Source organism: Emydura macquarii, unplaced genomic scaffold (genome assembly GCF_026122565.2).
Source record: "Emydura macquarii macquarii isolate MOO-44397 ecotype Brisbane River unplaced genomic scaffold, CSIRO-AGI_Emac_v2 contig_554, whole genome shotgun sequence".
Classification (NCBI taxonomy): domain Eukaryota; kingdom Metazoa; phylum Chordata; order Testudines; family Chelidae; genus Emydura; species Emydura macquarii.
Window position 1 is genome coordinate 15,409,959 of NW_027130691.1, and position 22,338 is coordinate 15,432,296.

At 53.7% G+C, this 22,338-nt stretch overlaps 1 protein-coding gene across 2 annotated transcripts in view; it reads right to left on the minus strand.

The window, feature by feature from the left end:
* Window positions 1-961: 961 nt before the first annotated feature.
* Window positions 962-22,338, minus strand: part of SEPTIN5 (septin 5) — a 66,847-nt gene continuing 45,470 nt past the window's right edge. For both annotated transcript variants that reach the window (XM_067539866.1, XM_067539865.1), the window contains exons 2-11: window positions 18,624-18,720; window positions 17,606-17,692; window positions 16,112-16,235; window positions 15,703-15,837; window positions 14,636-14,753; window positions 13,391-13,492; window positions 12,048-12,144; window positions 8,841-8,976; window positions 6,648-6,750; window positions 962-5,165 (exon numbers count right to left, since the gene is read on the minus strand). In XM_067539866.1, the coding sequence (XP_067395967.1) occupies window positions 5,109-5,165; window positions 6,648-6,750; window positions 8,841-8,976; window positions 12,048-12,144; window positions 13,391-13,492; window positions 14,636-14,753; window positions 15,703-15,837; window positions 16,112-16,235; window positions 17,606-17,692; window positions 18,624-18,633 (969 nt within the window). In that variant the 5' untranslated portion in view covers window positions 18,634-18,720 and the 3' untranslated portion in view covers window positions 962-5,108. The remainder of the gene's footprint in view (window positions 5,166-6,647; window positions 6,751-8,840; window positions 8,977-12,047; window positions 12,145-13,390; window positions 13,493-14,635; window positions 14,754-15,702; window positions 15,838-16,111; window positions 16,236-17,605; window positions 17,693-18,623; window positions 18,721-22,338) is intronic.

Genomic DNA, 22,338 nt, shown 5'->3' on the forward strand with positions numbered 1-22,338 from the left:
AGCAGAGCCAAAGGGATAAAAATATATTCAGGCCAGTTGGACACGCTTGGGATGCTGAGATCACATCTCCATTGCATGCATTCAGGGCCAAACTCTGCCCCCGGTTCACCCCATACAATCCCTCGAGTGTAAGGCCATTGGAGGCCCATTGGACCAGATTCTCTCTGCACTCATTTACACCTGGGTGTAAAATGCTACCAGATCAGAACAGGAAGGATTGACAGCCAGGTGCGCTGGTGTCCACGATGACCAAGGTACAGGGCCAGAAATCGGCCCCTTGATTCAATGAGGCTTTAACTGAAGGCAGGATTTGACCCTCAGTGGGGATAAAAACTCACCTCATTAAACTTTAAGTTTCTAATGAATCATAGTGGCTGATTCCAATTAGTACAGTACAGCAGAAGGCAGGCAGGAACGCTGGGCTCACAAACTGCTCAGCTTTTGCTGTAGAGCTTTTCTTTCATTTGGGAGGCTTCAAGACAACTGGGATTGGGATGATCCAGGTAGATTTCTCCATAGGCCAGAAGGGACCAAGAGACCATTATGATGATCATCTGACCTCATGAATAACCCAGGCCAGAGAATTGCACCTGGTGATTCCTGCATCCAGCAGCTGTGGAGTGCCATTTAAAGTGGGAGGGGCGCACAGTCTTCCCCCCGCCCCCACCAGACCCTCACCTCTTCCCTGCTCAGGTACCCACCCCCCAGACCAGGACTCTGACCCCTCTGGCCCATGATCCCCTCCAAATCTGAGTGAGTGACATTGTGACCTGGTGGACAGGGTCACAGGGCCACTCAGGTTTGGCCCAGCCTATGCCTACATCCATCCTAATCTGATAGAACTAGAGAACTGGACAGATCATGCCCAGGGGAATTTTCCAGGCATCTTGCATTTATGTCCCCACACGTAACAAAAAGTCCACCTTCTGCAGATAGAAAAAAAGTCAGGAAAAGGTTATTTTGTGGGTTCTTTCATGTATTTATTTCACTGATCAGTTCAGGTAGTAAACATTATTAATAATAATAATAATAACAATAATCATTTTAATAAAATGGATGTTTCCAAAGGCTTTGTTTCTCTTTGCTCACAATGACAAAATACTCAACAGAAATGTACAAAAAAAACCCCCAACCAAACAGACAAAGAGGAAAAGAAGTGCCTAGGCGCAGAGCGAGGTGATGCAGAAATCACAGGGTCACGAGCAAGCCAGAGTTACAAGGGTGGCTTCAGGTGCAATGAGCGAGCGGGAAAAGCCGTGGCACAGCATGAGGAATGGAATCCCCCCTGCCCCCAACGGACCAGGATGCAGGACAAGGCAGGCGGTGCTCAGCGAGTGCTGGCAGCGCCAGGACCGGTGCGGCAATGGCACACAAATGGGTTCATCCCACAACCACCTCCCCGATCAGGCACTGTTTGAGACGTACCCACAGGTCCCACCCCAGCTGGAGCTCAGGAGAACTCGGTGGAGCAGGACTCAGCCCCTGGAGTCGCTAAGAAGTGCAAAAAATTGGCAAAGGCTTCGGACGCAGGGGCGTGTGTGTGGGGGGGAAGGAGCAGCCTATCCATACTCCTTCCTTCACTGCCAGAGGGGGCTACAGCCTCCCTAGCCAGAGGCAGAATGGCCAGCCATGGTTACCCAGGGACGCCTCTTCCATCTGTGGTGCGGCTAAATTCAATAGAGGGAGACCTCACTGAGAACACGCAGACAGAGGACAGATCCCTAAAGCACTCCAGGGATCACCTCCATTTCTAATTTCTTTCCAGGCAGCCAACCCTCCCTCCTGCCCCCAGCAGGAAGGAAACCTGCAGTGTCTTCTTTGCTGGTGGGTCTTGGTGGTCCTACTTCACCTCTGGAGAAACTGCCTCTCTAGCTGCCTCAGCAGAAGGTGCTTTTCCGTCTCTGACTCCGGGCTACCCAGGCCCATGGCTGAGGAGTTCAGTGCTACGTGAAATGGGTCTGGGACTCTTTACTTGCGTTGGCAGAAGTTTGCACTGAGTTGATGGAAATGTCCTCACCAAGAAAGGGGGCTGATGTTAGTCAGCAATTCTGTCTGCAGGTGCCCTGTCCTCAGGTCCACAGCAGTGCCCCGTTTCAATGCCTTGCTCGCGGACTCAGCCACCAGTACAGCTGCAAGCGGCACTCACCAAGTTGTCATCTAATGCTAAAGGGAAGGTGATCTCCTCTACCTACCTCTTGGGCCAGAATATGCTTGACACAGAGGCACCCTTAGCTGGTCTGGAAATGTTACCATCTTACCTGCTATCATAGACTGTTAACTTGTGAAATTCACTGCCTCAGGATAATGCAGAAGAAACTTAGCAAGCTTTAAGAGGGGGAACAGACACTCCAATGAACAAGAAACAGCATTTGCAGTTACACTAGCACAAATAAAAGTGATACAAGGTAGCAATCCTCATGCTTCAGGACAGTAGCTGATCACCCCCCAGGCCTGGAAGAAGCTATCCACTCAGGCTACAACCAGGGCCCAAGCATAATTGTTTCAGGTCCAGTACAAATTTGTAACACAGGCCCCCTCCCACACACATACCGCAATCCTTCCTCCCAGACATACAATATCATGAGCCATTAAAAATGTTTTCCTCATGGTAATGGGGGTTGCAGCCTGGGCCGGGCCCCCCAGGGCCTCCAAGCCCCGGTAAAGTGTATCCTTTTTCCCCTCCATGTGGGAGCCCTGGCTACAATCCCACACAAGCGAGTGCATTACAGCCAGGCAGCTCACACTTTCCCTTTAAGCATCTGGCATTATTCTCCTGTCTCCAGCAGTGTCCACCTTAATCTATCCTGGCATGGCACTGCCCATTTCTTATGTGCTTCCCACGGGGGGCAGGACAAAGGAGCTGGTGAGGTAAGGACATTGCCCTTTGGGCCTGCGTTTGTCCCCCAGACACACTGCACTGCTCTGCACTTCATTGGGCCAGCAAAAGCCAGGCTCTAAGCTCAGAGGTTCAGTTTGCTCTCGCCTAGCTTAGACATCTGTGCCAAGAGGCACCCCAGCACTTCAGTAGCTTAGCCCCTCCTTGGTATTTCAGAGGCCCGGCCTGGCTCTCCGACACCAACGGGAAATAAGAGAGGTTTGCCTGTGAACAACAGCCACCACCCGCGCTTCTCAACAACAGGATGAGAGATCAGGCCCTAAGGCCCTGCTGAGAGAAGCCAACCTGGCACACTGCTAACAGAAGCAGCCTAGCACGTAACCATTCCCGGCCAACAGAGCAGGTCAAAAAGCGGCGGCCATCAGGGAGCCAGAGACGGACAACACAAAGCCACAGGTAAAGGTGCACCCAAAGGGCTCAGAGCGGGAACCAGGGGCTGGACACAAAGGACCCACCCCGTCAGGCAATCAGCTCTTTGCCAGTGCTCCATGGAGACTAAGGAAAGACCCAGTTAGACTCTGGTCCCCGTTCTCCCTGGCAGGCCAGTGGCATCGATATCAGACGCCCCACGCTTCCAGTTGCTCTTCTTACTGTGCTTGAAGTTAAAAATAACCCGGCAAATGACAGCAAGACAGCGGCTGCTGCAGACGCAGCCCTCGTATCTCTGCCGCCAGATCCTCTCAGCTTTCCCTGCGCTGGAACTTGACGACGCAGGTCCCCATGGCTAGGACCCAGGGCTGGAATGGAGGAAGCCTAAAGCTACTGCCCAGAAGGGCTGTAGGGCAGAGTCCTGTGGAGAGGGAAGGGAGGAGGGAAGCGGGGTGTACTACGCCTCCTCCCAGGGACTCAAGCACTCCCCTGTGCCCACGACCAATTCAGCACCAACCTGCTCCCCACTCAGCCCGTCTTGCCTCCTTTGCCCCGATAGAAGTCAGCTCTCCTGTACGCACAGTGAGAACGGCGCAGAGGAAAACGTCCTCCCTTCCCTGGCGGGACGGACTACAAGGCCAGCAAGGCTGCGAATGCTCAGGGATGAGGAAAGCTCCATGTTTGGGGTTCATCTCCTGCCCTGAGGCTTCCCCTGTTCAGGTACAAACTGGGACCCTGCCCTGAGCTCTTTGGTCCCTCTGCCGAGTCTGCCGCTCTAGCTGCCGTGTCACTTTTGCAAGTGAGCCCAGGGGCTACTCCTTCCCTCACCCCAAACTGGGCAGGAAGGGATGGAAAAGCCACCAAGCTTCCTGCTAACTGCTCCACAGCTCTGCCGGGGACGCAGATCCTCCATGTGCTTTGGCTGTAGCAGGAGCCCAGCTGGGTGGGCTGGGAAGATGCTGGCACCTCCTGGACTACGCCAGTAACAATTCCCTGGGAACCTGCCCACACTAAGCGCCACATCCTCCCCACTATGCTCTAAATCAGACTCTCTCAGCCTTTTTGATACCAGGGATCGGCTTGCTGCCTTCCTAAGCTGTGTCAGGGAGACCTCCGGGACCAGCGCCGGTCATGCTCTAAATGAGGGCAGTGAAAGCTGGTTTCTTCTAACCCAGTGGGTGTGGCTGATCTTTCCTCTCAGTGCAAACGATCTTGGAGTTTCTCAATAGGAAAATCTGGCAGGAATGTTCAGGCACCTTAAAAATACCCCAGCAGGCCAGTGTTCCCTGAGCGACTCCAACCCCCTGCCATTCTCCCATCCAGAGCAGCAGGCAGCCTAGAATCCCCAGGGCGAGAGGGATGGTTGGCTTGGTCCAACTCACCAGCTCTTGGTTCAGAGGTAAGGTTTGCCCTTCTAAGTGCCTGCCCTGGCCCAGGAGGATTGAGGGGGAGGGTCCCAGCACCTGGTTGGGAGTAAATATTTACGTGCATCTACAGTCTTCAAGTTCGTACACCATAGAAACCATGACTTTAAACAGCAGAGCATTCTCTAGCAGGAGTTTAGTACACCTGGAAATTGGAACAGTTCTAAAAATGCCTCAGACGCTTCCCAGACTTAAAAGAAACCAAAGAAAAACACACCAGAACATTGCTAAGTGAAGAGCCTCTTGAGCAATCCAGCTGATGGGAAAGCCAGTGTCGCTGCTAATAACTTAGGGGGTGGGGGGGCGGCTCTCACCCACAAGTCTCTACACAACGGGGAACTTCTTCCTAAAATGGACACTTCCCGAGCTGGGCTGCAGAGGTCACCAGGGATTCCCTTTGCCCGCCATCCTCCTGGTTCTCACTGGTCCTGCATCTGCCGCTGCATCTTCTGCAGCATCTCCTGCATCCTCCGCAACTGCCAGAGACAGAGAGAGAAGGTCAGAGAGAGCGTGGCTCTGCCGGGCAGCGAGATGTTCTAAGGGGCGCTCTAAGGACATGCTCCGTGACTGGGACTGCGTGTCTGCGAGTAGGGGTCTAGGCCCCCCTCTGCTGCCCTCCGTGCTGGGGCTGTGCGCCTTGCGTCTCTCTCTGCTGTCTGCAGGGACTCGCTAGTGATGGCTGCCAGGACGTTCAGGATCACACAGCCAGGGTGTGGAGGTGCGCCCTCCATCGCGGGGTAACTCACACGCTGCCGGGTACCAGTGAGGTCTGTCTGGGGGCACAGCTGGCTCATTTCCTGAGGAGGGGGAGTGACGGGTTTCACCCATACTGAGGGTAGAGAAGGTGAGGGGAAAGGCCTGCAGGGGATGGATATCCTCTGATGATCCACGGACACAGGGCGGCAGAAACAATGGCAGGGCAAGCGTCTCCACACTGCCCTGCTAATGTGACTCACCCCCAGTAGCGGGAGCTGGAGGGCAGCCTGTAGGGCCTAGTCCTCCTTGCTAAGGGGGGGTCCATGCGCTGATATGGACAATTGTCCAGTTGGCAAATGGGCTGAGACCCACCAAACTCCAGCGGGTCACCGCTCAGCCGGTAACAAGGCGCATTCACTGCTGCCTCTGGTTACCTTAGAGGGGACGGCTTCATATCCCGGGGCCGATCCCCTCAGCCAACACCTTTCACATGTGCCGGGACGCAGCGAAGTGGGGCTGCTGCTGTCTTCCCGATGCACTGCGCTGCCCGAGCCTCTGCCCTGTCGCCCCCTTTCTTGTGGGGCAAATTCACCGTGATCTCGACTTCGCCCCACGTCCCTGCCCCTGCCTCTGTCCCCAATAACTCAGGACAGCGGCTGATGCAGCGGGAAGCTGGCACTACGCTATGGCCCAGCAGCTGTGCAGAACGCAGTGAGCACTGCATGACGCCCAGGCTGTGTAAGGGACCCACCTGTGGTCCCAGCCTGTACTTTGTGCATTCCTGGTCCACGCCCCCATGCGACTGACAGCAGGTCACACTGGGCAGGGCAGGGCAGGGCAGGGCAGGAGACAGTGATCAAGGCAGTGATGGTCCTTTCTGGCCTTAAACTCTCTGACTTGGTAACCCTATGCTCACCTGGGAAGTGCTGGCTGGGAACTTTGGGGGGATGTGAGGGGAGGGTCTTGCTCAGCCTTAGGTAGGATGAAAGGGCTCAGAGAGACACTCTCCAGCTCCCAACCAAACTCGGTGCTTGTTAGCCTTGGTGTGAACAGGGCCTTGCTCTCCAGTTCACGGGATGGCTTTGCCACTGCCAGAGAGGGACACAGCCTCCAGGCCCTAACTTCCTGACTAAAAGCTCGTGAATGCAGATGGAAGAGAAAAGGAGGGAGCAGGGCCAGGGCAACAGTAAATCCCAGGGAAGTCTCCCCTGGGCAGCCTCTCGGCTCATTGCCGAGGAGGGCAAGATACAGTGGCTACTTACCTCTTCATCCTTCATTTTGATCAGTTTCTCTGTTTCAGCATCAGGCGTCGGAAGCGGCAGGATAGGGATGGGGCTTTCTATCCTGTTGTCCTGAGTCAGCTTACTAGGGGGAGAGTGGAGAAATTTGTCCCATTTTGTTCCCAGCCAAGCTGGGATTTGTGCAGAGGGGAATGAGGGCCTGTCACAAACACACCAGGGCTCAATCACGGCCACGTGAGCCTGGCCAGCCAGCTGTGACGTACACAGATGCCAGGCCATGTGGATGCAGTGTGCGGGAGCATGGCAGATGGCAGTGTGTGGAATCCACTCACACCAGGCAAATATCTTTCTCTGTTACAGTAACCCTGAGATTTCAGAAGAGCCATCTGTGGGGAGCTATTATAGGTGAAATCCACAAACCAAGCGAGACAAACCAACTGCAGAGAGCAAACCCACGCTTTTAAAGAGCTGGCATCTCCGACCGCCTTACGCTAAGGCCTCATCAGCAAACCAATAAGCCATGAGCTGTGCTGATGACAAATTTATTAGAGGCATTTACAGATCAGTCTTGTGGTCTCCCTCACTGTCTACGGAGAGAAATATACACCCGCATACAGCCACGCATATACAGTGGTCAACATTAAATATCAACATTTGTCAAGTGACCATACCATGCTCATGGGCCTTTTTCAGAAGGACCAAAACCTGGAGCCAGTTTAATTATCTGCATGCTAATAATAAAGTAGGGGCACTGCCTACATTTAAGTGGGGAAAACCCTTGGGAAACAATGGGCATTCCTTAGAGAATCCGAAGGTGTCACTGCATCCTCTTGCCACTTGGCGTCCCTGTTGGTTCATTTTCCAACCAATTACAGAGTTGTAGTTTAGGATCTTTCATAGGGAAAGATCCTAAACACACCTTTATCTTAGAGTTAAGCTGCATGTAGGAAGCTATTACATCCGAGTTCCCTCATACTTCACTTGTGGAGAATCAGCAAAGACATGAGAATTTGAGGCAAACAACAGGGGTGTTGGATTTAGAATCTAAAACTTGTGGAAAGGGGAGTAACTATTTTAGTTAAGTAATTTATTCTTAATCTTTTTTTAATGTTACTAAATTCTGTATCTCAACAGCATTTGGGCAAACATGTCACAGATCTCAAGTTATTTTAATAACAAAATACCTTGGGATTCTGTATTCCTCTAATGAAAATAAATAGGTTTGTCTGTCACAGAAATGTAATTTATGTACCTGTGTGTGCACATAAACATCACCTGTGCGTATGTGTATCCACATGCACACGCCCAGATATTTACACACAGGGTACGGGTGTTACTTGCCCATCAATGTAATACAGCCACTTCTGGGGTGGAATCTGACAGCACACAGCAACACTATGAACAGCTCAGCACAGGAAGCGAAGGTCACAATTCACAACGGGAATGTGGTAGATTTTAAAAATTTGCCATTTTCCATAACACTTTGCAGGGGTGAGTGAGATGACGACTGGGGGGCATTTTTATGAAATTTCTGTAACTTCTCTCTCCCTCTGCCTGACCAGCTCTCCTTTGCAATTTAAACTGCAGGGGGAGCAGAATGCAGTGACCCATAGCAGGGCAGGGAAATCTTCAGAGACATGTTAAGACTCGGTAATTGCTAATTGCTCCGGTAGATGCATTGGAAGCATCTCAGGGTGATGTCATGACTAAGACACAGCGATAGCTAGTGAGGATATGAGAACTGCCAACCCTGCCATGCTTCCCTTCCAGGCTGTTGCTTGGGCAACACATGCAGTTCACAGGCAGATTACCAGGGGGATGATTTATTCCCTGTTAATGTCACTCAGCCAGGTCTATTTTTTCCTACCCCTTACTAGAGTTCCTGCAACAGAACCATCTATCTACGTGCCCACAGCCCAGGATGAGTGTGGGAGCGTCCGGGCAGTGACTGGGTTTCACAGAGGTCTCCTCATGGCTGTTCTCACTCATATGAGATGCTGTTACTGGGGCACATTGGTTAGTTGTTTCCCCTTCTAGTACACTTGGGTGCCCCTCTGCCAATTCTCTCTGCAGAGAGCACATCCCCAGCACCCGGAATACCCCTGAGCCTCATCAACGACAAGCAGATTTGAGAGCTCCCCAGCCCTCAAGGCACCAGACTCACACCCCCACTGCACTGCACACAGGAGAAGAACACCACCCATGGGCACCCACCTGGTCATCTGCTGTATGCACTGAGCTCTGTAGTTCTCATAGTGAACATCACAGGTGACGTCCTTCAGGTCGTGCATGTGCGTCCGGATCAGCATGTTCCGCAGCTTCACGAAATCACAGTGCGCCTGGTTTTCCACTGTAGAAGCAGCAGCAAACAACGCTTGGATTTCACCCCCAGAACACCTGCCCGGGGGCAAGGAGGAGCAACAGCCCCTTCGGAGCCTCACCACATCCAACTCCTGGCTAATACGATGGTCCCTGCAGGGTCCCTCCAGCTTGCCCCACTAGCCCAGGAGGCTGCCTCTGCTGGTGTGATACCAGGGCACTGGGACTCAAGCTAAAAACACCCTGTTTTAAACGGGAGGGGCTGGAGTGTAGTGACAACAGAGTCCTCTGCTCTAGGCCTTGCTTCCCCCCTTGGTCACAAGAGCCTGAATTTGCTGACCTTCAGACCAGGCTGCTAAGCTCACCTGGCTCCCAGGGCTTTTCCTGGGAAGGAAGATTGTGAGTGCAGGTTGGGGGCCAGGCAGGTATTGACTGGGGCCCTGGTTCCCAGGGATACTATTCAGCAAACTGGGCACAGTCTCTGGGACTGCAGCTAGCAATGGGAATTAAACAGAATCAAATCGACAGGCTTTCTGAGGCCCGATCTTAGGGTCTCCCTTCGTCTTGAGTTTAGAGCCTGGTCCAAAATCCACTGAAGTCAACGGGCTTCTTTCCATGGATTCCAATGGACTTTGGATTAGGCCCGTAGTCACTTGCCTTTGAAGAGGAGGAAAACACAGCAGGGAGGTGAAATCATAAGGAGGCCAACACGCCAGAGCAGCACTGAGGCGTGGGCATAGTCTGTGTGTATCTAGCACGCTGTGAGCGCTACCATAAACAACCATCACCCCTGGAGAGCCATGCAGCTGGCAGTTTTACTCCTCTTCTGAAACAGGCGTCAGTGGGTTTTGTTCAGGATTTCCCATTAATTGTTACCCTGCATATCTGTGCAGTTTAAAGGAATGGTCCCAGTGGAGGTCAGGTCTCCAATCTGACTCAGGGCCCATGCATAATTTTTTCAGGGCCAGTACAAACTTGTAACATGGGCCCCCTCCCACACACATACCACAATCCCTCATCCCAGACATTCAATCTCATGAGCCGAGAAAAGTCTGAATTCTGAAATTACTGTTACATAGTCTACATTTCTGACAAATGCCCCCTTTGCTATTTTTGTTTAATATAACACCCAGCCTGAGAGTCCCACCAGTTTGCTGACTATTTTGTAACTTTTTGGTCATTATAAAGGTATTATATCCTGTCAGTGTCTTGATCTTGTTCATCTGCTTCCCTGGTTAGTATATTGCCTGACTGCAGAAAGGCCTTGTCTGATTTGAAAAACTGGAGGATAGACCGGTGTCCTTTTAGTTCTCTTTCTTTTACCTCCTTACGTTTCTGGCTGCCTGATTTGTATTTATAGCCACCACCAGACATGGCAGTATGGGGTGTGTGTGTGTGTGACTGTGAGTGATCTAGACACTTACTCACATATATTTTGGGTCTGCAAATCCTACCAGCAGCAGCAGCAGCACTGGCTCCCCCTGTCCTATAGTGCTTTGCTTTGCCCCTCCCACCAGCTGTCCCTCCCTTCTGCCTATGCACAAGAAACTCTGGGGCTGGTAGTTCTTGATCTTGATATGCTAGACCATGTCACAGAGAGGAGCACAAATCTCTGTCTTTCACTCTCAAACTACAAATCCTAGTTTAACCGCACAAACGCAAACTCTCTATTCTAGAAAAGGGCCTGGGCTGGGCCAGCAGGCCCAGCAACTCGCTTGAGACTGCCCTAACACTGCTTCTGACTAGCTCCAGCAAATCTCCCAAGATCTGGACAACAGATACATAGATACAGGGAAATAAATATCCTCAGGCACAATCTACAATTTAGCCTCCATTTTTTCCTCATGGTAATGGGGGTTGCAGCCTGGGCTGGGAGCTGCCTTTGCAGAATGCCGACATCTCATTCATTTTAAAAAGCTGTTTCCTCCCAGCCGAGCAACAGGTTTATTGCATCTACACACCAGCTCACGGGCCACTGCCACCAGCATCAGCCGTGACAAAAGGCAGACCAGTGGGGAGATAATATGGCAGGACAACCTATAATCACTGCAGCCTTCCTTCGGGAGGGCATTCTGCAATCTAATGTCTCTCCATACTGTGGGACCTGCAATCCTGGTGTCCTCCCAGCTGTGCTGTGTTTGTGGGTCTCACCACATACCTTATCACAGCAGCAGCGAAGCCTTGTATTTCAGACTGGGGCGGAGTGCTGAAGGGTATAATGGGAGCAATGGCTACTCCATAGTGAACAGACTGCGTGCAATGCCCTGCCTTTCTAGGCTGGGAGAAGCTGCTTTCTAACATATCAAACACCAAGTCTGCTCCACTCAGAAACAACCAGAGGGGAGACACACAGAATCTTCTCTGCCCATGGGTGTGGGAACTAGGGGGCTGCCGCATCCCTGGCTGGAAGTGGTTTCCATCATATATAGGGTTTAGAGTTTGGTTCAGCGGCTCTCAGCACCCCCACTCTACAAAGTGTTCCAGCACCCCCGTCTCTGCCCCTGGTATTTCTAAGGCCTCCATCATGACATCAGAAGAGGGCACATCTGCCTTCGTCCTAGCCCTACATGCTGCTCCCAGCTGTCAGTTTAACACACGTGCTCTTCCACATGAAGGAGTGCGCAGGGCCAGCGATCCAAGGCTGCGTCTGCAGCCCGAGTGGACATACCTGAGGTAGCTCATTTGGGTAACAGAGCTGTGAAGCCGCGGCACAGAGTGCAGGCTTCGGTGCGAGCTAGCCACTCGGGTGATCACCCGGGGCTCCAGCTGGCCTGGTACAGCCCCCTGCTCAAGCCGGAGCTGCCGTGGCTTTGCTATTCCCGTTAGCGCAGGTATGTGTGCGTGAGCTGCAGTCACGCCCAGTGACTACACCATAGACACACCCTTGGAGTCCTGGACCATGTTCTGCAAACACACACTTACCACGAGGGGGCTCCAAAGCCACAGGGCTGGGCTGAAGCTCCCAGCAGCTCCACACTGCACTGAGCTGGAATCGGGATGGGCTGTCCTTTGCCTTAGCTGCCCGGCTGTAACTCTGCCCTAGAGCTGCCAGCATTCACCCTCCCCTCCCTGCCATGCCGGGCGCCCTGGAACATGGCTTACCTTCCACGATGCCCCACGGGTACAGCCGCCCACGCACTCTCTGCCCTTTGGCCTCCACCACCGTGTTGCTGCCGATGACGGCGAAGGGCGCGCTCTCCTGAAACGAGAGCCGCCGAAGGATCAGGAAGCCCGAGAAGGGCCGGCTGGAGTCACGCACGGCACAGATGGGAGCCCCCGGGGGCTCACGGTCAGACACTCTGGCATGATGGTGGGGGTGCAGCAACCTCGTCCCCTCCAGAGCTCCAAACGTGGAGCTTGTCCAGGGAGGGGCGCACACGCTGCCCCTAACCTGGCTGAGCCGTGCTGCCCTGCGCATACCAAGCTCAGGGACTCTGCTAACCCAGCCCTCCGCTAGCCCGGGCCAGCTCGGTAACATGAAGGGGCCTGACCCGCCCCGTGAGTCAGGGGCCATTGTCTGCCCCCACCCCCGCCAGTCGTGCGCCATCGCATCGTTTCACCCCACACGCCCCGCCCTGCGATGCACTCTCGACAGCTCGTTGGGCGAGAATCACTTCTCCATGGTGACGAGCCTAACTCAGAAACTGACGCGTAACGCTGAGACCCGGAAGGATTCACACACACCCCCACCCACCAAATGGGGTGAGAGGAGCTGCCACACACGGAGGAGCTTCCTCCTCCTCCTGGTGCTTCCAGCCGTGCTGTTGCTGGATCACACATGCAGAGGGGCTTGATGCAGGGGCCTCCTTCCTGGTGGGATGGGGGGGAAGGACACCTGGCATCACAAGCACACCAGCCTTGGGGACTCTGGGCTGCAGCAATTATTTTTCAGACCCACTGGGTTAGCCTGGCAGGTCAGGTACCCCAATAGCTCTCCCTCCCTCGGCACAGCTGAAAGCTTCCCGTCTCAGAGGCAGCTCTTGACTTGGCCAGATGCACCAGGAAGCCAGCAGGAGAAGGAACAACCCAGCCCTCAACACTTAGAGAGAAGAGCCCTTGCCCCTCAGAGCTGGTGGGTGTTCGTTGCTAGGCAACAACGAGGGGAGTCAGGACAAACAAGGCCTATCTGAAGTCAATGGAATTACACCAGGAATGAATCTGCTTCCTAGAGCCATGGCCCCTTGGGACCGCACCCGTGTCTCTATGCTGCAGGCTGCAGCCACTCAGAACTTCATGACACCAGCAGAAAGAGAACTCATCCTCCTGCTCCAAAAGCACAGGCCTCTAGCACCTGAGGTAAAGAAGAATCTCCACTGACTGTGAGCAGTATGGGGCCTCTGACCCATGCAGAATAGCTCTGATTCCGCTCAACAGAGGATGGGGGTGCAGGCCAGCCAGCTGATGAGACTACTGAACTGGAAGACGTTGTCCAGGGCCCTCCTCACCTTCAGCTCTCGGTCTTGCTGTTTGAATTCCTCATCTTCATCCGAGTCGCACTCTGGGAACTGGTAAACTTTAATCCCAAACTTGTCGATCTCTTCCCGGATCTGCTCCCCGGCCAGTGAAAGGAAAGACAGCACCAAAGAGCCCATCAGTAGGACCAGAGAGTGTACTCCTGCCACTACCCTGTGCACAGCTACGCTTACTACAGCAAGGGAGGGGCCTCCTCAGGCTGGGAGTGCAAGTGGGGCGAGCACACAGCATTGCGGACTCCTCTCCAGACCCTGCAGGGCAATCAGACTCTCTTCTGAGATTGCCAGCGCTCCCAGGGAGATGGAGACAAGGAGAAGGGAGGGAAGCCAACCACGTTCGTCTTTTCAAAAAGGCCCAGTCAGAGCTGGCTCCCAAATGGACATCTGCCGGGGGGTGGGTTTGGAGCCATTTCCCCTATCGCCAGTGGCTGTACTGGGGATGGATAAAAGACCCACTTAAACTCTCAGCTAGTTTGTCGTCATCTGTGTTGAATTAAGGGGAGGGACGGCCCTGCCCAATGACACATGGGAAGGATTGAAAGAGACCATCTTAGCCCCTGGGGCCCTAGGCACGTGTGTGTGGAAGGAAGTGTGTGTGTGCGGGGGGAAACGGACGACAGACACTGAAGCAGGTGACACCCACTGGCAGGCACAGGAGTTAGGTTACAGCTGTTTGGCTCCCTGCCTGGCTGGCTGGGCCCAGCGGGGGAGGGACAGGAGGCCACAGAGCTTCCCAAAGAGCCATGTCTCTGCAGCAGGAGCAGGGATCCCCGGTAGGCAGGGGGCAGGGTGGGGTGGGGGAGCCCAGCCACAGGTGGGGATGGAGCTAGGTGGGTCCCCACTTGGGTTATTTTGCATGGGGCCCCATGAAACCTGGGGAGCAATGGGGCACAGCAGTGGGTTGGGCCACTCCGATGTGTCCCTGACACCAAGCAGGGTGCAGCCCCTGCTCGCTCCCGGCTGGCTGTCCATCTCCACACAAGAACCATCGATTCACACGGTGAACAGGTGTAGTTACCAAGGGAAGGATTTGGGTGACACACACAGGGCTCACAGCTGTCGGTTCCGAGGGGAAGGATTTGGGCCTATCTGGGGGGCCTTCTTGAGCAGGGCTCAGGCAGACCCCAGACTGGGGCAACTGCATGGACCCACCAACCCTCCCAGCTAGCCACCGCCTCGGGGTCACCCCAAGCAGAGCAGGACAGCAGCGTCTCTCACCCTCTCCTTTAGCTTCCGGATCTCACTGGGGATCAGGCAGTCGGCCTTGGCGATCAGGGGCACGATGTTCACCTTCTCGTGCAGAGCCTTCATGAACTCAACGTCCACCGGCCTCAGCCTGCAGCAGGGAGGGGGAGTCGCAGGGGTTAGCCAGGAGACACTGTTACCTCGCCCCCCTGCCTTTCCTCTGCAGGGGCACTCCCATCTCATCCATTGGGCCAGTCGCCCTCTTAGCGGTAAGTGGGGGGCTAGAGAAACAGCTGTGGGGTCTGGGGCAGTGGCATTTCCAAGTTCTCAGCTGGTGCAGTCAGGGCACTGGGGGTGATCTGAAGGTGCCACTTTCCAGTCTGGCTGCTGTAACAGCTCAGCCTATCGAATCAAAAAGACGCCGGACAGGTATATTCGCCCCTCCAGATCTGGCTCCATGAGTTTCCCCCTTGGGTAACTTCCCCAGAGCTGCCTTAATGCATGCCAGGGACCAGGCTGGTATCAAGACTGGGAGGCGTGAAGGCAATTTAAAGCTCTCTCTGCCCCCACCCTGCCCTGTGCTGAGCACACATCCACCAGACTGGACAATCTGGGGCTGCACATTGGTTTTCTCCTCCTGCTCCCTGAGGAGAACAGCAGGGAGAAATGGGCTTTGGAGCTGCGAGCGATCAGTGCCCTAGAGAACAGGCCTCACTCAGCGCCGTGGGGCCAATGGAACCTTTCTGCAAAGACGGAGATCATGTGACCAGGACATGTCACGTCAATGAGTAAATCCCCAAGAGGGGGATAGTGGAGGGCTAGCCTGGGCAACAGCAGATATCCCACTGTTAGCGCCTCTAGCCCCAAATCCAGCTCAGACTCGTTGCCCGCAATCTCCCACACTGCCGCAAGAGGGTGACATTTGGGCCTGGGCTCCTCCCAGCAGCGTCCAGGGATGAATGGTTTAACATAGGCACAGCACATCCTGGACAATGCTGCTATGTAGGTGCTCCAAGCCCCACCCGTAGTGGAGGGGGAAGAAAGCAAGAGAGGCCGGGCTTTAGGCAAGAGTCTGGCTCCCAGCGAGTGCAGAGCCTCACCCGTGTCCGAAGGGCGAGATGAAGTAGAGGCAACAGTGCACCCGGTTGTCCTGGATGTTCTTCCGGTTCAGGCCGCTCTCGTCACGGAAATACTGTTCGAACTGCTGATCGATGTAATCGGTGATGGGCTTCCAGCTGGGGGGCATTGCAAACACACACACCAACCCTGCCTTTAACAGGAGGCAGCCTCAGAGACACACAGCTTAGGGGGCGCCAGTTCCCTGTCCCCTTTCCCAGCCCCAAGTTCCTGTCCTGGGCAGTGCTAAGGGCTGAATTGGGCCATTTCTCTGTAACATGTGAGAGTAGCATCTCCCTTCCCACTTTCAGACCTTCCCCCCACCCCGCTCCCATCACCCAGGGGGGAAGGAAATGGCAGCTGACAGAGACCCGGGGTCCTAGCCCCCCTCACCACTCAGTGTTGTTAACAGCATCTCCGAAGCCTGGGGTGTCGACTATCGTCAGCTTCAGTTTGACGCCCTTCTCCTCAATGTCCACGGTGTGTTTCAGGATCTCCACCGTTTGGCTGATGCGCTCTTCAAACAGAAAGAAGTGAACTGAAACCAGTGGTCAGCGCTGGGGACCTCCTCCCCATGCCACGTTCGCACACAGACCGGTCCGCGGCATCAGGCCCATTCCCGCAATGCTACCCTGCCCTGTCACAGGCAGCACTGCCTGGGGGGGACGAGGACGGGGGAGTATGTCACTGAAAAGTGTCAGGCTTCTTGGCAAAAATTGTGAGAAATCCAAATGATCTGATTCTGAAATGGGGAACTCAGTGCCTCTTGGGAGCTGTAGTTGGGGGCTTCATGTTTTCATTCGCCTCTGCAGTCCTGGCGACCTAGTTGGACAACATTTCCCATCATGCATCATGGGCTTGGTGAGGGGAGGTGATGTATCATGGGAGATAAAGTGCAGCCAGGGAGCCTGGCCTATAAGAGAGAGCAGGCGTGTGAGACACCTGACCTGCAACTCCCATGAGGCACCGTGGCGACAGTTCAGAATTGAAATATTCGGGTTTTCAGCTATTCACTTTTCCGATGAAAAATTAAAATTTCCTGCCAAAGGCAGATACTTTTTGAGGAAAATTTCATTTGACCGAAAACCGAATTTTCCATCCAAAATCAGTTGTAATGGAAACAGACCAGAAAGGGGAATGGATCGGAGGCAATTTGAACCCAGTGAGGAAGATCAGTATTGTGCTGATTTGACCAGAACAATCAGGGAAACTGAGGCACAGAGATTATGTGACTTGCCCAAGGTCACACAGTGAGACAGTGGCATTGTCCTGACTCCTAGCCCGCCCCCTGATCTAACTACTGGTAATGCCGCCTCTCATACCACTGGATGTTCCTAGAAACATTTTCACATACACAGTCTGTGCTGTTCAGTATGAGATCAAAGGAATTGCCATGGAACAACATATCATAGGCCAGCTAAGTCAGCAACCTCACAACACCTGATGCTTTAGGAGAAAGCATGAAGTCCCATAAGACACTTACCCAACTGATCTAAAAGGCCAACCTCTGACACAAACCATCTAGGAAGGAGATTCTTTTTAATGAAAGAAGCAGGCACCCCTATGGCCCGGGGACTGCTTTTCCCCATCCGTGCAGGAATGAGAGACCAAGCTCAAGATCTAAACAGAAAGGACCCATGTAGCAGCACAACTCGATCTTCAGGCCACTTTTCTTTGTATGGAGGAAAAACCCTAGTGCTTGGAAATCCCTGCCCCGAACTTTTCTTGCTCTAATACTAGAAGCTGTATGGTTTCCTGGGGAGAAAGGAGAAGCTAAGCAGCAGTGACCGATGTGGGGAGGTTTGTCACTGTTGCTGACGTGAGGACTCAAAGTCGTGGATTTTAAAAGAGAACCAGTTTAGTGAGTCCCCCTGGTGCTGCACTTACCCTCAGCATTGAGAAGCTTCCTGTCTTTGTAAAGGTCTGTCAGGAACAGGCTATTCACCAAGGTGGATTTCCCCAGGCCCGACTCTCCTAATGGACACAGTCGAAGAAAAGCAACACAACCCAAGAACCGGATTACAAAGAACACCTGGAGCAAGGCTTTCAATGCTGCCTCCTGAGCCATGGCAAGCGGAGAGAGGGGGCCGCACACTGGTGGGCACATCCCCAGGGAGATCCCTCTGACCCTGTATGAATGGGAGAGTCCAGCTCCTGCGTTCTCTACCACAGCTCCTAGCCAGCCCTGTTTCTACCGCCAGCAGTCACGCCTCCAGCTGGCGGAGGAGCAGGTACGCCAATGAATGAGCCGGAGCCACCCTGGCTCCGGAGTAAGTGTCCGACTGGGGCAGGGGAGGGCTGAGGAGTCCAAAAATGTTTGGCTGGGAAATTGGAAACCAGAACCTGGGAAGGATCCAGCCTATACGGGAGTCTGGGGACAGGGCTGGCAGACAGGTGTGTGCACAGCTTCCTCCCCCTTCCCCAGGACCTGATCAGACCATCTCCAGAGAGCACCTGGCTCAGCCAGCTCGTGGCTGTGGCACCTGGGTTTCTTTAGTGGGTGTCTGTGGATCGGGTCTGGCTACGCCAAGGGCGAAATGAGACCTTTGGGCGAAAGACAGAAGAGGAAACCCTGCCCCACTGAAATCCTTAGCCACGCTCCCATTGGCATCAGTGGCACTCGGGTTTCACCCAGCGATTTGGCAGGCCTGAGCCAACTGAATGGCTTCAGCACCTCCAAGGCAGGGCCCCTGCTTGAGGCCTGACTTAGCCGCCCTGTTCTCACTGAGCAGCTCCCTCCTCCCCACGCAGCCTCGTTCATTTCAGTGGGTGCTTGCGCCGTAAGCTCTGCATTGGGTGAGCACCAGGTCTCTGGGACACCAAGGATGTTCTCCCAACTCTAGATCCAGCAGCGACAGGCAGCAAGGTTCCCAGGGAACCCCTTGGGGTGGCAGGGAAGTCTCACCGGCTACCATCAAGGTGAAGTCAAAGCCCTTCTTCACGGATTTCCGGTGCACCTGGTTCGGCAGGGTGGCGAATCCCACATACTGCTTCTCGTGGTCCTGAGGGAGGAGACAGACAGGGACAGCTCATGGAGGTGCTGTGTACACAGGGAACTGCTAGCCCCAGGCAGATCCTAAACACCAAGCAAGGGACAGCGGAGGAGGGAAGCGGGGGGGGGATCATTTGCCCCCATAAGGCAGCCGTTACAGGGAGGGCAAAGTGCAGGGAGCAGCGTCGCATGCCTCACAAATGAGCTGCTCCCTGGCTACTTTGCCAGCACACAAGGCCATTCTCACACATCTGTGGAAGAACTGGGGCTGGGCAGGCTCCCATCAGTTTGTGGGAGGACTCTAGCCTCCTCCAGCTGGGCTTCTCATCTTTCCTGCCCTTCTCCTCTTCCTGCCCTTCACAGCAATGGACAAACCTAGCAGCCAGGAGTGGGAGCACATGGCGCAGCTGCCAAGTGTAGGCTTTTCCCCCATTAGCCCAGGCCGCAGAGCTGATGATTCTTTGTCTCACCAAGAAAGGGGAAACTTGCATTATGCAGTGGACTAGCCTGAGGGCATCTGTGTAATTAACATTGCCTGTGCTGCCAAGACTCTAGCGCTGTCTCTAAACAAGGGCATGAGGGCTTGGCCTTAGCTTGCGCTCTCAGGGTTTTCTCTCTTGCATTGTCACAGCCACTTTGGGCTGATGAGTGAGAAATACAGAATATCTTGAGCTATTTCAAAAGAGAGTCAAGTGTCGGAGAGTGAAATGGAGAAGTCAAAGGAGCAAAGAACATCTCTGGCACTGCCCAGCTACAGGCTCTTTCACCAGAGGGAGAACAGAGTGCTTTGGGCCACCCCATTTTTTTCCATCCTGGGTGCTCGGCACAAACCCAGGTTGCTTGTTTGATTTCAGGCAGAGACTCCCCCATGCAGGAACACAAGCATGCAGCTGGCATCAGGCCTCTCCTGTAAGCCGGCACTTCCCCTTGTCAGTAGAGCATGTGCTGGGCAACGTGCAGGCAGTTCATATGCGAGCTGCGTGTTAAGAGCTGCACACAAGAAGCCACTGGCAGTGCACAGCAAGAAGTTTCACTGGTCCTACAAAACCCAGGATCAATAACTGCATGTTCACGAGCAGCTTACCTATTAACCAATGGGCTGCATTGACACAGACATCTTTCTTGCACAGAGCACTCTTGTAACAGCATGGAAACCGGGCAAGCATAGGGCACAGCACCTGTTGTGTACCTACACACGCACTGCACGGAAGTACACTGCTGTATGCTGTACACACATTCAGCATGGTGCTCACACTGCAGTCAGACACACAATCAATGCATGCTGGAATAAATGGTACAAATGCTGCATGCATGAAGTGAACGCACTCTCTGTGTAAACCAGTACTGCCTTTGACGCGCTGCGTGCAGGAGACACCTACAGACACACACTGCACAGGCATAAACATAGTCCCATAAAGGGATAAAACCCCAGGCAGATTAAACTGAAGTTTGTGGGATCTCATCAAGTGAGGCAGGCAGCTGGCTCTACATTAGCACAGGTGGATCCATTTCCAGGGCTATCACAGTACATGTGGACCGAGAAGAGCCAACTCAAGCTCTCCCGTCCCCACCCGAGGTGTTAACATTGGCTTCAAGAAGTGACGGACGGCTTTCAGGGGCCTGGGGGAAGAGCCGATTCGGGTACCTGTCATGCCACCAAAATTCTAGCTCAGCTCAGCAAAAGCCCATGAATACAGTATTCAGAGCTCATGTATCTTGGGAGGAACTGTTGGCTGGGCCACAGAGGAGTCATTCTCTTAGCCAAGTCTGCTCCATCATCATTTAGTAACCGTTTCCCTAAAGCCCAGCTGCAAAATCTGCCCGGCACACACCCCAGGCTCCACTGCTTGCTTCAGTGCAGCGTGCGTATTCCTGTCCCCCACAGCGGGGGGGCAGGTGAGCGAGGACCTTGGCAAACATGCTCCCATCTTACACACTCTCCCAATCTGAGCCACAAGGAAGTGACAATTCACCAACCACCCGGGCTGGATGCCTCCCAAACTCTGCATTTCAAACCTGCTGCCTTAAGAACAAACACACCACTAGGATTCACGGCACCCACGCAAACCAGCGCAGCCAAGAGCCTTTCGCAACCCCAGCCCAGCACTGCCACCCAAGCTTCCATCCATGGCTTTGGACCCTCCCCCCTTCCTGGCCACTGGGTTGCCAAGGCAAGTCTAACTGGGTTGGTGCCCAGGGGGGTTACTCAGTGGCCACTATTTGCGATGCACGTGAAAAGAAACAATCATGCAGGAGCCTCCTCGGTCTCTCTGGTTTGCAGGTGTCCTGCACTGCAGGCCAGAGCCTCCGCATGGCACCACTGACATTGCCAAGAAAGTTAGGCTAGTTCTCCCCAGCCGAGGATGTGTCCTGGTCCTCACGTTTTCTCTTCTCTGGCCCCAGCTGCACAGTGCGTGGAGATACTGCTTGCACCAAAGCAAATATTTGGGCAAAAAAACCCCAAATCTTCTGCACCATGCCACTTGGGCGAGTCTCCCCGGGGTTGCCAGACACATGGCATTTTTATCACTCTCACCCTGACAAACAGAGCGGCCAGGGACTCCAACCCCAGTCTCCTGGGCTTGACACTCCCACAGCCAGGCCTTCCACTACATTTCAGCAATGATCCCCACTGCATCTTTCCTTAATTAATGCAGACGCGAAGGGGGGGGGCCAAAGAACAAATTAAATCACAGCGCGAAGTCAGAAGCGGGATTAGAACCAGTGTCCACAGCATCCTCTCAGGCAAGCGTTTCACTGACTGAGCCAAAAAGGGTTTGACATCCCAAACCACAGGCCCAGGAAGCAGCAGCAGCTGAGGAGGAAACTCTCATGATAAAAAGTGACAGAGGCTCCAGGTCTGTTCCCGGATTCCACTGACTGGGAGGAAGGGCATGGAGCTGAGGCTTGCTGGGCAATGTCAGGCTTCATTACGACGAGGGGAATTTCAACTTCTCCATGCGCTGAACTCCTTTGGAGCCTGCTGGGATAGCTGCCGGGGAAACACGCATCAGCTGTGCCCCGCAGTGCTCTGCAAAGGGTGAATGAGCAGTGTGCTAAGGAGGATGAGACAATGTCAGTGTCAGTTTGCAAGAGGGAATCAGGAGACTTTAGTAAAAAGGATCCCCTCCGTTCAGTGGATGTTATGTACCAGAGCTCTCCTGTTCTCTGGTTGCTTGACTTGCAATCAAACATAACCGTCAATCAAACAGGAGGCCCTGATTCAAAGAACAAGTGTCGGTGTTCTTCAGTGGTAAATCAAAATATTGGCTTAAACCCGCCGCATCCTTTGCTACTCCCTTTTCACAGGCAGAAGCTTTGAATTTGGTGCAGGATGAGATTTGGCATCACTTTGAATGGTCTTTGGAAGCAGATAATCACCAGCTTTGAATTTGGTGCAGGATGAGATTTGGCATCACTCTGAATGGTCTTTGGAAGCAGATAATCACCAGCTCCTACCTTGAGGGACTTTAAGAACGGGAGAGGTGCAGTAGCAACGCCTGTCCCATATAAAAGTTCCAGAGGAGTAGCAGTGTTAGTCTGTATACAGCAAAAAGAGCTGATGATGTGGGTTGCAGCCCAGGAAAGCTTATGCCTGCAGAAATTAAATTTGTTCGTCTTTAAAGCG